This window comes from Aegilops tauschii, chromosome 5 (assembly GCF_002575655.3).
Source record: "Aegilops tauschii subsp. strangulata cultivar AL8/78 chromosome 5, Aet v6.0, whole genome shotgun sequence".
NCBI classification, from domain to species: domain Eukaryota; kingdom Viridiplantae; phylum Streptophyta; class Magnoliopsida; order Poales; family Poaceae; genus Aegilops; species Aegilops tauschii.
This window is the reverse complement of record NC_053039.3, coordinates 404348841-404363637: the sequence shown is the minus strand read 5'-3', so window position 1 is coordinate 404363637 and position 14797 is coordinate 404348841. Positions and strand designations below refer to the sequence as shown.

The following is a 14797-nucleotide window of genomic DNA, read 5'->3' as shown; positions in this document are numbered from 1 at the left end:
CAAATCTTTTTAGGTTTGAAAATTATTGGATGGAGCTGGAGGGTTTTATGGACTGTGTGGAATCATCTTGGCAGAAGCCCTCTAGGAAAGTGCACGTAACTGCTAGGATTGCAAACAAATTAAACCATTTGAGAATGTGCCTTAAGAGATGGCAAATGAATGTCTCCAAGTTAAAATTATTTATCAACAAATGCAATCATGTTGTCTTCCTTCTTGATGAGTTGGAGGAGTGGAGGCCCCTGTTTAGGCAGGAGATCAATTTCAGAAGAATTGTTAAGGCTCACTTGGAAAAGCTTCTGCACTTACAGTGCTTATATTGGAAAAAGAGATGCACTATCAGGTATATTAAGGTTGGGGGAGAGAACACCAAATTATTTCATGCCATGGCCACTGAGAGACATAGGAGAAATTCCATAGCTAATCTTAAGTTACCTGATGGTTCTGTGGTCTCTGATCATTCTCAAATGGCTGGAATTATTTGGAGTTGTTTTAGGAACAGAATGGGCACTTCTAGAGGGATTGTGATGGGCTTTGATTTATCTTCACTAATCTCCCATGTGGCTGGCCTTGAGGTGCTCACTAAGCCTTTTGAAATGGAGGAAATGGACAATGTGGTCAAGCCTATGCCTGTGGATAAAGCACCTGGACCTGATGGTTTTAATGGTTTGTTTTTCAAGAAGTGCTGGCACCTAATTTCAAAAGACTTCTATGAATTGGCCCAGGCTTTCCATGAGGGAACTGCCGTCTTGGAGAATATTAACAGTTCTTTCATTACTCTGGTGCCCAAGAAACTCTCACCAGAGGAAGTGGGTTACAATAGGCCTATCTCTCTCACTAGCATGGGGCTGAAGTTTCTTTCCAAAATGACTGCCAATAGATTCCAGGAACTGATCATGCAGTGTATTCACAAAAATCAGTATGGTTTCATTAAGAGCAGAACAATTCAGGATTGTATTGGTTGGACCTTTGAATATTTACACCAATGCCATCAGTCCAAGAGGCCAATTGTAATCCTTAAGCTGGACTTTGAGAAGGCCTTTGATTCTGTGGAGCATGAAGCTATCTTCCAAATTCTCAGGTATAAAGGCTTCAATGAGAAGTGGATCCTCTGGATGAAATAGCTTCTGGCCACTGGTACTTCTTCTGTTCTTCTTAATGGTGTCCCTGGGAGGAAGTTTGTTTGCAAAAAGGGAGTTAGGCAAGGTGACCCTGTATCTCCTCTTCTATTTGTCATAGCTGCTGATCTCTTGCAAACTATGATTAATGATATGTTCAGGAAGGGTGTCCTTCATCTCCCTATACCTTGCCGTGATAGGGACTACCCTGTGATACAATATGCTCATGATACTTTGATCATCCTCCCTGCAGATAGGACTCAGCTTCTGGCCCTAAAGGATATGCTGAAGGTGTTCTCTCAATCCACAGGTCTTGATGTCAATTACCACAAATCTTTTATTATTCCAATCGATGTTGACCCTGCTGTGATGGTGGATCTTGCTGCTGCATTTGGCTGCCAAATTGGTAAGATGCCATTTACATATCTTGGCTTGCCTGTGGGAACTACAAGACCAAAAATGGTGGACTTTATGCCCCTAGTGCACTGTATGGAGAGGAGAATGACTGCGAGCTCCTCCTTCCATAACCAAGGTGAAACATTGCAGTTCCTTAACTCTGCTTTATCTTCCATGCCAATTTTCTTTCTGTGTAGCCTGGCTGTTCCTGCTGGTATCCTTAAGCAGTTAGAAAGAATCCAAAGACAGTGCCTGTGGAGGAAACATAGAGATGAGCTAGCCCCATCTCTTGCTGCTTGGGAGCTGATTTGCAGACCAAAAAATAAGGGTGGTCTTGGTATCCTTAACCTGTTAGTTCAGAATGTGGCTCTGCTTCTCAAGCATGCTAGTAATTTCCTCAACAAAAGAGATATTCCTTGGGTGTCCCTAATCTGGGATTCATATTATTATGATGGAGTGCCCCAGGGAACAAATGATTGTGGCTCCTTTTGGTGGAGGGATATTTGCAAGGTAATACAGAATTTTAGGGAATGCTCCTGGGTGCAGATTAATGAAGGAGGCACTGCTCTTTTTTGGTCTAATAATTGGAATCTTGGCAATGAAGTTTCTAGCCTGCAGACTAGATTTCCAAGATTATTCTCTTTTGCTAAGGATCCTTGGATTTCAGTTAAGGAAATCTTCAATACCCTGGACTTGTACCAGCATTTCCATCTTCCTTTGTCTGCTCAAGCTTTTGATGAGTTAAACTTGATTAAAGATATGTTGGGCTCTCACAGTAGAGAAGCTCGTTCTAAGGATTTGTGGTTGTGGCAGGGTTCATCCAAGGTTTTCAAGCCCAAGCTGTTCTACTCCCACACTTTTGTGTCTGAAACTTTCAACCCTTTACTTTGTTGGATTTGGAAATCCTCTTGTAACCTCAAGATCAAGGTGTTTGCTTGCATGCTTATTATGGACAGACTGAACACCAAGGATATGGTTGAAAGGCGACACTGCCACATGGAGGATGGAGTTCATTGTAAGCTTTGCCCCTTGCAGACTAGAGAAACCAGAGACCATCTATTCTTTAACTGCAACTTCAGTGTTAGGATTTGGAGTTATCTGCAGATTGAGTGGTCTGCTGGCAACTCCATGTCTGATTTGGTTATCCAGGCAAGGAGAAGTTTTGATAAGCCTTTTTTCACTGAAGTGGTGTTCTTTGCCTGCTGGAATATCTGGATCATCAGAAATGCCAAAGTTTTCAGAAGTGAGAGGGAAAGTTTCAATAAATGGAGATGTGCTTTTAGGCATGATATTAGTCTAATGCAGCACATAATCAAATATGCTTACAAGGATGACTTGCTGAAATGGATCTCCTTTCTCCCCCCTTAAGTTTGTTTTTGTTAGCTTTCTTTTTTGTTTTCTGGTTACCTCTTGTAATCATGCTGTTGTAACTATTGTCTCTTCCTAATAAAGTTTTGATATGCTGTGGGGGTTTGCCCCACAGTTCCCAGTCAAAAAATAATAATACTTCAAGCATACTAACAAGGCAATTATCTCTTCTCAAAATAACATGGCCAAAGAAAGCTTATCCCTACAAAATCATATAGTCTGGCTATGCTCCATCTTCATCACACAAAATATTCAAATCATGCAAAACCCCGATGACAAGCCAAGCAATTGTTTCACACTTTTGATGTTCTCAAACTTTTTCAACTTTCACGCAATACATGATCGTGAGCCATGGACATAGCACTATAGATGGAATAGACGGTGGTTGTGGAGAAGAAAAAAAGAAGGAGACAGTCTCACATCAAATAGGCATATCAACGGGCTATGAAAGATGCCCATCAATAGATATCAATGTGAGTGAGTAGGGATTGCTATGCAACAGATGCACTAGTGCTATAAGTTTATGAAATCTCAAAAGGAAACTAAGTGGGGGTGCATCCAACTTGCTTGCTCACGAAGACCTAGGGCAATTTGAGGAAGCCCATCATTGGAATATAGAACCAAGTTCTATAATGAAAATTCCCACTAGTATATGAAAGTGACAACATAGGAGACTCTCTATCATGAAGATCATGGTGCTTGAAGCACAAGTGTGGTAAAATGATAGTAGCATTGCCCCTTCTCTCTTTTTCTCTCATTTCTTTTTGTTTTTTTGTTTGGGCCTTCTCTTTTTAGCCTCTTTTTATTATTTTTTATTTTTCGTCTGGAGTCTCATCCCGACTTGTGGGGGAATCATAGTCTCCATCATCCTTTCCTCACTGGGACAATGCTCTAATAATGATGATCATTACACTTTTATTTACTTACAACTCAAGGATTAAACCTCAATACTAGAACAAAATATGACTCTACATGAATGCCTTCGGCGGTGTACCGAGATGTGCAATGAATCAAGAGTGACATGCATGAAAGAATTATGAACGATGGCTTTGCCACAAATACGATGTCAACTACATGATCATGCAAAGCAATATGACAATGATGAAGCATGTCATAATAGACGGAACGGTGGAAACTTGCATGACAATATATCTCGGAATGGCTATGGAAATGCCATAATAGGTAGTTATGGTGGCTGTTTTGAGGAAGTTATATGGTGGGTGTATGGCACCGGCGAAAGTTGCGCGGTACTAGAGAGGCCAACAATGGTGGAAGGGTGAGAGTGCGTATAATCCATGGAATCAACATTAGTCATAAAGAACTCACATACTTATTGCAAAAACCTATTAGTTATCAAAATGAAGTACTACGAGCATGCTCCTAGGGGGATAGATTGGTAGGAAAAGACCATCGCTCGTCCCCGACCGCCACTCATAAGGAAGACAATCAATAAAAAAATCATGCTCCGACTTCATCACATAACAGTTCACCATACGTGCATGCTACGGGAATCACAAACTTTAACACAAGTATTTCTACAATCTACAATTACTCACTAGCATGACTCTAATATCACCATCTTTATATCTCAAAACAATCATAAGGAATCAAACTTCTCATAATATTCAATGCACTTTATATGGAAGTTTTTATTATATCCCTCTTGGATGCCTGTCATATTAGGACTAAATTTATAACCAATGCAAATTACCATGTTGTTTAAAAAAGACTCTCAAAATGATATAAGTGAAGCATTAGAGTTCATCAATTTCTTCAAAATAAAACCACTGTCGTGCTCTAAAAAGATATAAGTGAAGCACTAGAGCAAATGACAAACTACTCAAAAAGATATAAGTGAAGATCAATGAGTAGTCGAATAATTATGTAACTTTGTGAAGACTCTCTAACATTTAAGAATTTCAGATCTTAATTACTTTATTCAAACAGCAAGCAAAATAAAATAAAATGACATTGCAAGGAACATATCATGTGAAAAAGCAAAAAACTTTGGCTCAACCAAAACTGACAGATAGTTGTTGAAGAAGAAAGGTGGGATGCTAACCGGGGCATCCCCAACCTTAGATGCTTGAGACTTATTGAAATATTGACTAGGGATGCCTTGGGCATCCCCAAGCTTGAGCTTTTTTGTCTCCTTAATTCCTCTCATATCGCGGTTTTCCTAATTCTTAAAAACTTCATCCACACAAAACTCAACAAGAACTCGTGTGATAGGTTAGTATAAATCCATGAAAAACTTTATCATTCTCTACTGTAGAAAAACACTAAAATTATTATTTGACATTGCATACTAAATGCCTCTGCATATTTAATACTCCCATCCTCAAATAGAATCATTAAACAAGCAAACATATGCAAACAATGCAAACATAACAACAATCTGTCTAAACAGAACAGTCTATAAAGAATGCAAGAGGAATCATACTTCCCTAACTCCAAAAATTCTAAAACATTACCACAATGTAGATAATTTGTTGTTACTCATTGTGTAAAAATTTCAAGATTTTGTCATGTTATGACTATTCACAAATATTCAAAACATAACATCAAACTTTCTTTTTTCAAATAGCAACATATAGACTTGAAAAATAAGCATGGTAAAGGCTATACTTGACCTTTTTATTGAAATAAAAGATGCAAAACATTACTCTAAATAACAGCAAGTAAATATTAATAAAATAAAATGACGCTCCAAGCAAAACATATATCATGTGGTGAATAAAAATATAGCTCCAAGTAAGGTTACCGATGAACGAAGACGAAAGAGGGGATGCCATACGGGGCATCCCCAAGCTTAGATGCTTGGTTGTCCTTGAATATTTCCTTGGGGGTGCCTTGGGCATCCCCAAGCTTAATCTCTTGCCAGTCCTTATTCCGTAGTCCATCAAATTTTACCCAAAACTTGAAAACTTCACAACACAAAACTCAACAGAAAACTCGTAAGCTGCGTCAGTATAATAAAACAAATCATTCACTTTGGTACTGTCAAGACAAGATTCATAATTTTTCTCACATGATGCCTACTGTACCCTATCATTTATACAATTTATATTAAGCAATATAAGCCATAGAAACTAGAAAACAAGCAAACTATGCATCGAAAACAGAATTTGTCAAAAACAGAACAGTCTGTAAAGATCTGAATTGAAATCATACTTATGTAACTCCAAAAATCTGGAGAAATTAGGAAGTCCTAAGCAATTTGTCTATTAATCTTCTACAAAAAGAATCAACTAAAAATCACTCTTCAACTAGAAATGAGAATTGTTTTTGTGAGTGCAAAAGTTTCTGTTTTTCAGCAAGATCAAATCAAATATCACCGTAAGCCATCCCAAAGGTATTACTTGGCACTTTATTGAAACAAAAGCTATAAAACATGATTACTACAGTAGCATAATCATGTGAACACACAAAATCATTAGGGGTAAATATTGGGTTGTCTCCCAACAAGCGCTTTTCTTTAATACCTTTCTAGCTAGGCATGAAGATTTCAATGATGCTCACATAAAGGATAAGAATTGAAACATAATGGGAGCATCATGAAGAAAATGACTAGCACATTAGGTCTAACGCACTTCCTATGCATAGGGATTTTGTGAGCAAACAACTTATGGGAACAAGAATCAACTAGCATAGGAAGGTAAAACAAGCAAAACTTCAAAACTTTCAACACATAGAGAGGAAACTTGATATTATTGAGATATGTAAAAGAATATGTTCCTCTCTCATAATAATTTTTAGTAGCATCATGAATGAATTCAACAATATAACTATCACATAAAGCATTCTTTTCATGATGCACAATCATAGAAATTTTATTACTCTCGACATAAGCAAAATTCTTCTCATTCATAGTAGTGGGAGCAAACTCAAAAACATAACTATCATGTGAGGCATAATCCAATAGAAAATTAAAATCAAGATGACCAGTTTCATTGTTCTCATTATTATTTATAGCATACATGTCATCACAATAATCATCATAGATAGCAACTTTGTTCTCATAATCAACTGGAACCTCTTCCGAAATAGTGGATTCATCACTAAATAAAGTCATGACCTCTCCCAATCCACTTTCATAAATATAATCATCATAAATAGGAGGCATGCTATCATCATAATAAATTTTCTCATCAAAACTTGGGGGACAAAAAATATAATCTTCATCAAACATAGCATCCCCAAGCTTGTGGCTTTGCATATCACTAGAATCATGGATATTCAAAGAATTCATACTAACAACATTGCAATCATGCTCATCATTCAAAAATTTTGTGCCAAACATTTTAATGTATTCTCCTTCTAGCACTTGGGCACAATTTTCCTTTCCATCTTTTTCACGAAAGACATTAAAAAGATGAAGCATATGAGGCAACCTCAATTCCATTTTTAGTTTCCTTTTATAGACTAAACTAGTGAGAAAACAAGAAACTAAAAGATTTGATTGCAAGATCTAAAGATATACCTTCAAGCACTCACCTCCCCGGCAACGGCGCTAGAAAAGAGCTTAGTTGACGGGGTGTGAGTGCCGCTTACCTAGCCTCCCCGGCTACGGCGCCAGAAAAGAGCTTGATGTCTACTACACAACCTTGTTCTTGTAGACGTTGTTGCGCCTCCAATTGCAGAGGTTTGTAGGACAACAGCAAATTTCCCTCAAGTGGATGACCTAAGGTTTATCAATCCGTGGGAGGCGTAGCTTGAAGATGGTCTCTCTCGAACAACCTTACAACCAAATAACAAAGAGTCTCTTGTATCCCCAACACACCCAATACAATGGTAAATTGTATAGGTGCACTAGTTCGGCGAAGAGATGGTGATACAAGTGCAATATGGATAGTAGATATAGGTATTTGTAATCTGATAATATAAAAATAGCAAGGTAACTAACGGTAAAAGCGAGTGAAAACAGTATTGAAATGCTAGGAAACAAGGCCAAGGGTTAATACTTTCACTAGTGCAAGTTCTCTCAACAATGATAACAAAATTAGATCTTATAACAAGCCCTCAATGTGCAACATAGAGTTACTCCAAAGTCACTAATAGCAGAGAACAAACGAAGAGATTATTGTAGGGTACGAAACCACCTCAAAGTTATTCTTTCTGATCGATCTATTGGGCAATTCCTATAAGTGTCAGAAACAGCCCTAGAGTTCGTACTACAATAACACCTTAAGGCATAGATCAACCAAAACCCTAATGTCACCTAGATACTCCAATGTCACCACAAGTATCCGCGGGTTTGATTATACGATATGCATCACACTATCTCAGATTCATCTATTCAAACCAACACAAAGAACTTTAAAGAGTGCCCCAAATTTTCTACCGGAGATTCAAGACGAAAACGTGTGCCAACCCCTATTCATAAGTTCACATGGTCACAAAACCAGCAAGTTGATCACCAAAACATACATCAAGTGGATCACGTGAATATCCCATTGTCACCACAGATAAGCACATGCAACACATACATCAAGTGTTCTCAAATCCTTAAAGACCAATCTGATAAGATAACTTCAAAGGGAAAACTCAATCCATTACAAGAAGGTAGAGGGGGAGAAACATCATAAGATCCAATTGTAATAGCAAAGCTTGCGGTAAATCAAGATCGTGCCAAATCAAGAACACGAGAGAGAGAGAGAGATCAAACACATAGCTACTGGTACATACCCTTAGCCCCGAGGGTGAACTACTCCCTCCTCGTCATGGAGAGCACCGGGATGATAAATATGGCCACCGGTGATGATTTCCCCCTCCAGCAGGGTGCCGGAATAGGGTCCCTTTTGGTTTTTTGTGGCTACAAAGGCTTGCGGCAGCGGAACTCCTGATCTAGGTTTCTTCTCGGGGATTTATGTATTTATAGGAATTTTTGGCGTCGGTTTCACGTCAGGGGGCTCCACGAGGAGCCCACAAGGTCAGAGGGCGCGCCCGGGGGTGGGGGGGGGTAGGGCGCGTCCTCCACCCTTGTGGAGGACCCATGGCTCTTCTGGGCCAACTCTTTTGCTTCGAGGGCTTCTTATGGTCCATAAAAAATCACCGTAAATTTTCAGCTCAATTGGACTCCGTTTGATATTCCTTTTCTGTAAAACCCCAAAACAAGGAAAAAACATAAACTTTCACTGGGCTCTAGGTTAATAGGTTAGTCCCAAAAATCATATAAAATGGCATATAATTTCATATAAAACATCCAAGATAGATAATATAATAGCATGGAACAATAAAAAATTATACATACGTTGGAGACGTATCAATAGTGCAAGATATTTGTGGCACTGCCATTTAGGTCATATTGGTGTAAAACGCGTGAAGAAACTCCATGCAGATGAGCTTTTGGAATCACTTGATACTTGTGAACCATGCCTCATGTGCAAGATGACTAAAACTCCGTTCTCGAGAACAGTGGAGCGAGCCAATGACTTATTGGAAATAATTAATACTGATGTATGCGGTGCAATGAGTGTTGAGTCATGCGGCGGGTATCGTTATTTTATAACCTTCACAGATGATTTGAGTAGATATGGGTATATCTACTTAATGAAACACAAGTTTGAAACATTTGAAAAGTTCAAAGAATTTCAGAGTGAAATGGAGAATCATCGTAATAAGAAAATAAAGTTTCTACGATCTGATCGTGGAGGCGAATATTTGAGTTACGAGTTTGGCCTTCATTTAAAACAATGTGGAATAGTTTCACAACTCACGCCCCCTAGAACACCACAGCGTAATCGTGTGTCCGAACGTCGTAACCGTACTTTATTAGATTGGTGCAATCTATGATGTCTCTTACCGATTTACCACTATCGTTATGGGGTTATGCATTAGAGACAGCTGCATTCACATTAAATAGGGCACCATCTAAATCCGTTGAGATGACAATGTATGAACTATGGTTTGGCAAGAAACCTAAACTGTCATTTCTTAAAGTTTGGGGTTGCGACACTTATGTCAAACGGCTTCAGCCTGATAAGATCGAACCCAAATCGGAGAAGTGTGTCTTCATAGGATACACTGAGGAAACAATTGGGTACACCTTCTACTACAGATCCGAAGGCAAGATATTTGTTGCCAAGAATGGAACATTTCTCGATCCGAATGAAGTGAGTTGGAGGAAAGTAGAACTTGATGAGGTAATTGTACCTTCTCTCAATTTGGAAAGTAGCACATCTGAGAAATCTGTTCCCGTGATGCCAACAACAACTAAAGAGGACGATAATGTTGATGATCATGAAACTTCAGATCAAGTTACTACTGGACCTCGTAGATCGAACAGAGCACGTTCCGCACCAGAGTTGTCATGGACTTAACACGACAGATGCCCTAGCAAAAGTACTTAGATGTGGAGCCATCGCAGCTAGGTTAGCTTGAAGGGGTTAAATGGGACAAAGGACACAAAGAGTTTACCCAGGTTCGGCCCCTCTCAATGAGGGAAAAGCCTACTCCTGCTTTAGGTTGTATTGCTTGGGTTCCAATTACCAGGGAGCGAATACGCTTGACCTAGTTCTTAGTTGTTTCTTGAGTTAACCCGCCGCTGGGTCTCGCCTTTATATACAGGTTGATGCCCGGCGGCTTATAAAGTCCGGCTGGCTCACACAAACGTGACCGGCTCAGTTTGTACTAAGCTTGCCTTACAATACAAGTTAAACATATGGCGGCTCTTCCTTTGGGCCTTAAGTCGCCTCTGGGTCTTGGTGAAGGAAATATGCCCTAGAGGCAATAATAAAGTTGTTATTTAAATTTCATTATATCATGATAAATGTTTATTATTCATACTAGAATTGTATTAACCGGAAACTTAGTACATGTGTGAATACATAGTCAAACAGAGTGTCACTAGTGTGCCTCTACTTGACTAGCTCGTTAATCAAAGATGGTTAAGTTTCCTAGCCATAGACAAGAGTTGTCATTTGATGAACGGGATCACATCATTAGAGAATGATGTGATTGACTTGACCCACCCGTTAGCTTAGCACGATGATCGTTTAGTTTGTTGATATTGCTTTCTTCATAACTTATACATGTTCCTATGACTATGAGATTATGCAACTCCCGAATACCGGAGGAACACTTAGTGTTCTATCAAATATCACAATGTATCTGGGTGATTATAAAGATGCTCTACAGGTGTCTCTGATGGTGTTTGTTGAGTTGGCATAGATCGAGATTAGGATTTGTCACTCCGATTGTCGGAGAGGTATCTCTGGGCCCTCTCGATAATGCACATCACTGTAAGCCTTGCAAGCAATGTTACTAATGAGTTAGTTACGGTATGATGCATTACGGAATGAGTAAAGAGACTTGTCGGTAACGAGATTGAACTAGGTATTGAGATACCGACGATCGAATCTCGGGCAAGTAACATACCGATGACAAAGGGAACAACGTATGTTGTTATGCGGTTTGACCGATAAAGATCTTTGTAGAATATGTACGAACCAATATGAGCATCCAGGTTCTGCTATTAGTTATTGAACGGAGATGATTCTCGGTCATGTCTACATAGTTCTCGAACCCGTAGGGTCCGCACGCTTAACGTTCGATGACGATCGGTATTATGAGTTTATGTGTTTTGATGTACGGAAGGTTGTTCGGAGTCCCGGATGTGATCACTGACATGACGAGGAGTCTCAAAATGGTCGAGACATAAAGATCGATATATTGGAAGGGTATCTTTGGACATCGGAATGGTTCCGGGTGAGTTCGGGCATTTACCGGAGAACCGGCGGGTTACCGGAACCCCCCGGGGAGTTATTGGGCCTTAATGGGCCTTAGTGGAGAGAGAGAGGGGCGGCTAGGGCAGGCCGCGTGCCCCCTCCCCCTTGGGTCCGAATTGGACTAGGGAAGGGGGGGGCGGCGCCCCCTTTCCTTCTCCCTCTCTCCTCCTTCCCTCTTCTCCTACTCCAACTAGGGAAAGGGGGAATCCTACTGCCACCGGGAGTAGGACTCCCCCCTTGGGCGCGCCATGAGAGGGCCGGCCCTCCCCCTCCTCCATTCCTTTATATACGGGGGAGGGGGCACCCCATAGACACACAAGTTGATTGTTTAGCCGTGTGTGGTGCCCCCCTCCACATATTTCCACCTCGGTCATATCGTTCAGGTGCTTAGGCGAAGGCCTGCGCCGGTAGCTTCATCATCACCGTCACCACGCTGTTGTGCTGACAAAACTCTCCCTCGACATCAGTTGGATCTAGAGTTCGTGGGACGTCACCGAGCTGAACGTGTGCAGATCGCGTAGGTGCCGTACCTTCGGTGCTAGGATCGGTCGGATCGTGAAGACGTACGACTGCATCAACCGCGTTGTCATAACGCTTCCGCTTTCGGTCTACGTGGGTACATGGACAACACTCTCCCCTCTCGTTTCTATGCATCACCTAGATGGATCTTGCGTGTGCGTAGGAATTTTTTTGAAATTACTGCGTTCCCCAACACTTGGGCCTTCAACAAGCTTGCTTCATGAACTGCCATCTTCATGTCTTCTTGGGCCTCGTCGAGCTTCTTCATCTTTAAGCCGCCAAAGGCGTGACCCGGCCCCTCCTGGGCGGGTCATGTCCAATAGTCATATCCCCAACATTAGGCCCCAGGTTGATATGAACTTGTTCACATCAATCTTCACTCCTTGACTGAGATGTATTTTCCATGGTTAATTTTGTACTCATTCATTGTAACCCGCCATGACGTCACACCTTAGCATCATGTTAACCCGCCTTGACATCATCTCGCATTAATTTTGCACAAAACCCAGGACCTCTCAATAGATCTTTTTATTTAATGGACCTCCTGAAAGTCGAGGCGTTCACATAGCCACATAGTCATTTTTCGGCCTCCTCGATTCCCGCGCATGCCATCTATCCACATCCTTATAAATAGGGATAGGGGGTCCTTCTTTTCACTTTTACTTTGCCCCCTCGTCTTCGCCTTCTTCCTCGTGACGCCTCAGCCGAACCGAGCTCCACCGGCGCCGTCTCCGTCTAGCTTCCTCAACTCCGGCCTCTTCATCGACCTAATCGGACCAGAGCACTGCAACACACCTCCGCTATTCCTCAACATCAGTAAGTATTATCTTTTCCCCATAGCAGATCTGCATTAAGGTTTTCACCGTTCATTGATGTTCTTCACCGTTCCTCATTTTCCTTTCTTGGTCACATAGTTTGATCTGAATATCATGCCGAAGTTGTGCGGCAGTAGTTTAGCACCCCTTTTCAATCATAGAAGATCCTCCCTTTGTACCAAAATCTCATATGAGCATACGAGTTCTTCTGCTTCCACCACCTTAGGTTTAGAATTTTATTTATTTTCTGAACTGCTGTAGATCCAAAATCATAGAACCAACCTATGGAATCTGTTTGTCCATCACTTAGCAAAAAATCACTTGCAGATCCGTTGTACTGAAAACATGCGGTGGACTCATACGATAAACCATAACCCGCCATATAGCATTAGTCCCCTTGTTAAGCCGCCAGTATATGTTCACAATCTGCATAACCCGACATTGGCTTCCGGTTTAACCACTCTCATATTTATAGAACATACTCTTCTATCTATGAACTGGCCTTGCATACCATACTTACTTGTTGATCACTGGTCGGCTTAACAACATAATCTTAAACCGGCAATATTTTCCTTTTCAGGCTTTCATCAACAAAATGACCAAATATGTCACCTCATGCAACTGGGTCGCTTCCCGGGTTACCGAGCAAACACTGAACGAGCATGTTCAAGTGGGCATCTTAGCCGCAAAGAACGTCATCCATTGGAGGGTCCCAGGCACAGAAACCACTCCTGACCCCAAAGAAGGCAAAGTCATTGTTTTTACTGACCATATGCTCTGGGGTTTTACCCCACCCGGCTCAAAATTCTTCCGTGATGTGCTGCATTTCTTCAAGCTTCATCCTCAAGATATCGGGCCCAATTCTGTTTCAAACATCTGCAACTTCCAAGTCTTCTGTGAAGTGTATCGTCAACAGGAGCCCATAGTTGAACTGTTCAGGGAATTCTACTACCTAAACCGCCAGACTGAATTCACGGACGGGTCCAGCCTAGAACTGGGGGTATTTCCATTCAGAGTCGGAAAGAAGCCACATTTCCTGCTGCTGCACCTCCCAGCCATCCCAAGAACTGGAACCAGACTTGGTTCTACTGCAAAGACACCTCACCAGAAGGCGAAAATCCTCTGCCGGGTTATCACAAAAACCGCCTTAGCAAAAGACATCCTCTCCCAGAGCAGATCAGCACAGAAGAACGTGCCAAATATATGCCCATATTTTCCAAGATCAGAGCCTTGATGGCCAATGGCTTGACCAGAGTCGACCTGGTTCGTTGCTGGGTCGTGTGGAGGGTCTTACCCTTAAGCCGCCGGTCTGGCTTAATGTGTGAGTATACCGGCGACGTCAAAGATCCGTTGTGTTATTCTTCAATCCGTCTTGAGGATTAACAAATCAATGACATGACCAAGACTTTACTCAATGAGAGCTTAGCTTCTTGCAGCATGGTGGGGCTGAACCCCTTCTGCACCCTCAACAAGCCGCCGGCTGTAAGTATTTTTCAAGCAACTTTCACTAACTCATTATTTACCAACCTGCCTTCTCATTATTTCTTGAATTTCCACAGGCTAATTCCCCTTTCTGGAGTAAGAAGCTTCAAAATAAACCGGCCAAGAAGACCAGGAACAAGAGCAAGGCGAACAAGAAACCTGCCAAGAAGAAGGCAGATGCAATTGACCCCTTTACTCTAGATGATGAGTCGGAGGTAGAACTTGACTCCCTTGGATCTTTCTTTATACACTTTATTGATGCTGAAAACTCTCAGGATGACGCGGAAGGAAGTCAAGCAGATGTTGTAGAGGTAACTATCCTTTCCTCCGACTCTGAATCTCCGAAAAGACAGAAAGTTCGTCAGGCGAGCCG

At 41.3% G+C, this 14797-nt stretch overlaps 1 protein-coding gene across 1 annotated transcript; it reads left to right on the top strand.

Moving 5' to 3' along the window:
- The first annotated feature begins 383 nt into the window (after positions 1–383).
- Positions 384–14176, top strand: LOC141022922 (uncharacterized). Its single transcript, XM_073499208.1, has 3 exons — positions 384–1078; positions 1277–2660; positions 13523–14176. Exons 1-3 carry the CDS (start codon positions 384–386, stop codon positions 14174–14176), a joined length of 2733 nt encoding a protein of 910 aa, XP_073355309.1.
- Positions 14177–14797: the final 621 nt, after the last annotated feature.

Coding starts and splice junctions, on each gene's coding strand:
- LOC141022922 (XM_073499208.1), top strand. CDS start 384: ATGGCCACTGAGAGACATAGGAGAAATTCCATAGCTAATCTTAAGTTA. Junction 1,079..1,276: donor GCTATCTTCCAAATTCTCAG/GTATAAAGGCTT, acceptor TGATATGTTCAG/GAAGGGTGTCCTTCATCTCC. Junction 2,661..13,522: donor TGTCTGATTTGGTTATCCAG/GCAAGGAGAAGT, acceptor TTTCCTTTTCAG/GCTTTCATCAACAAAATGAC.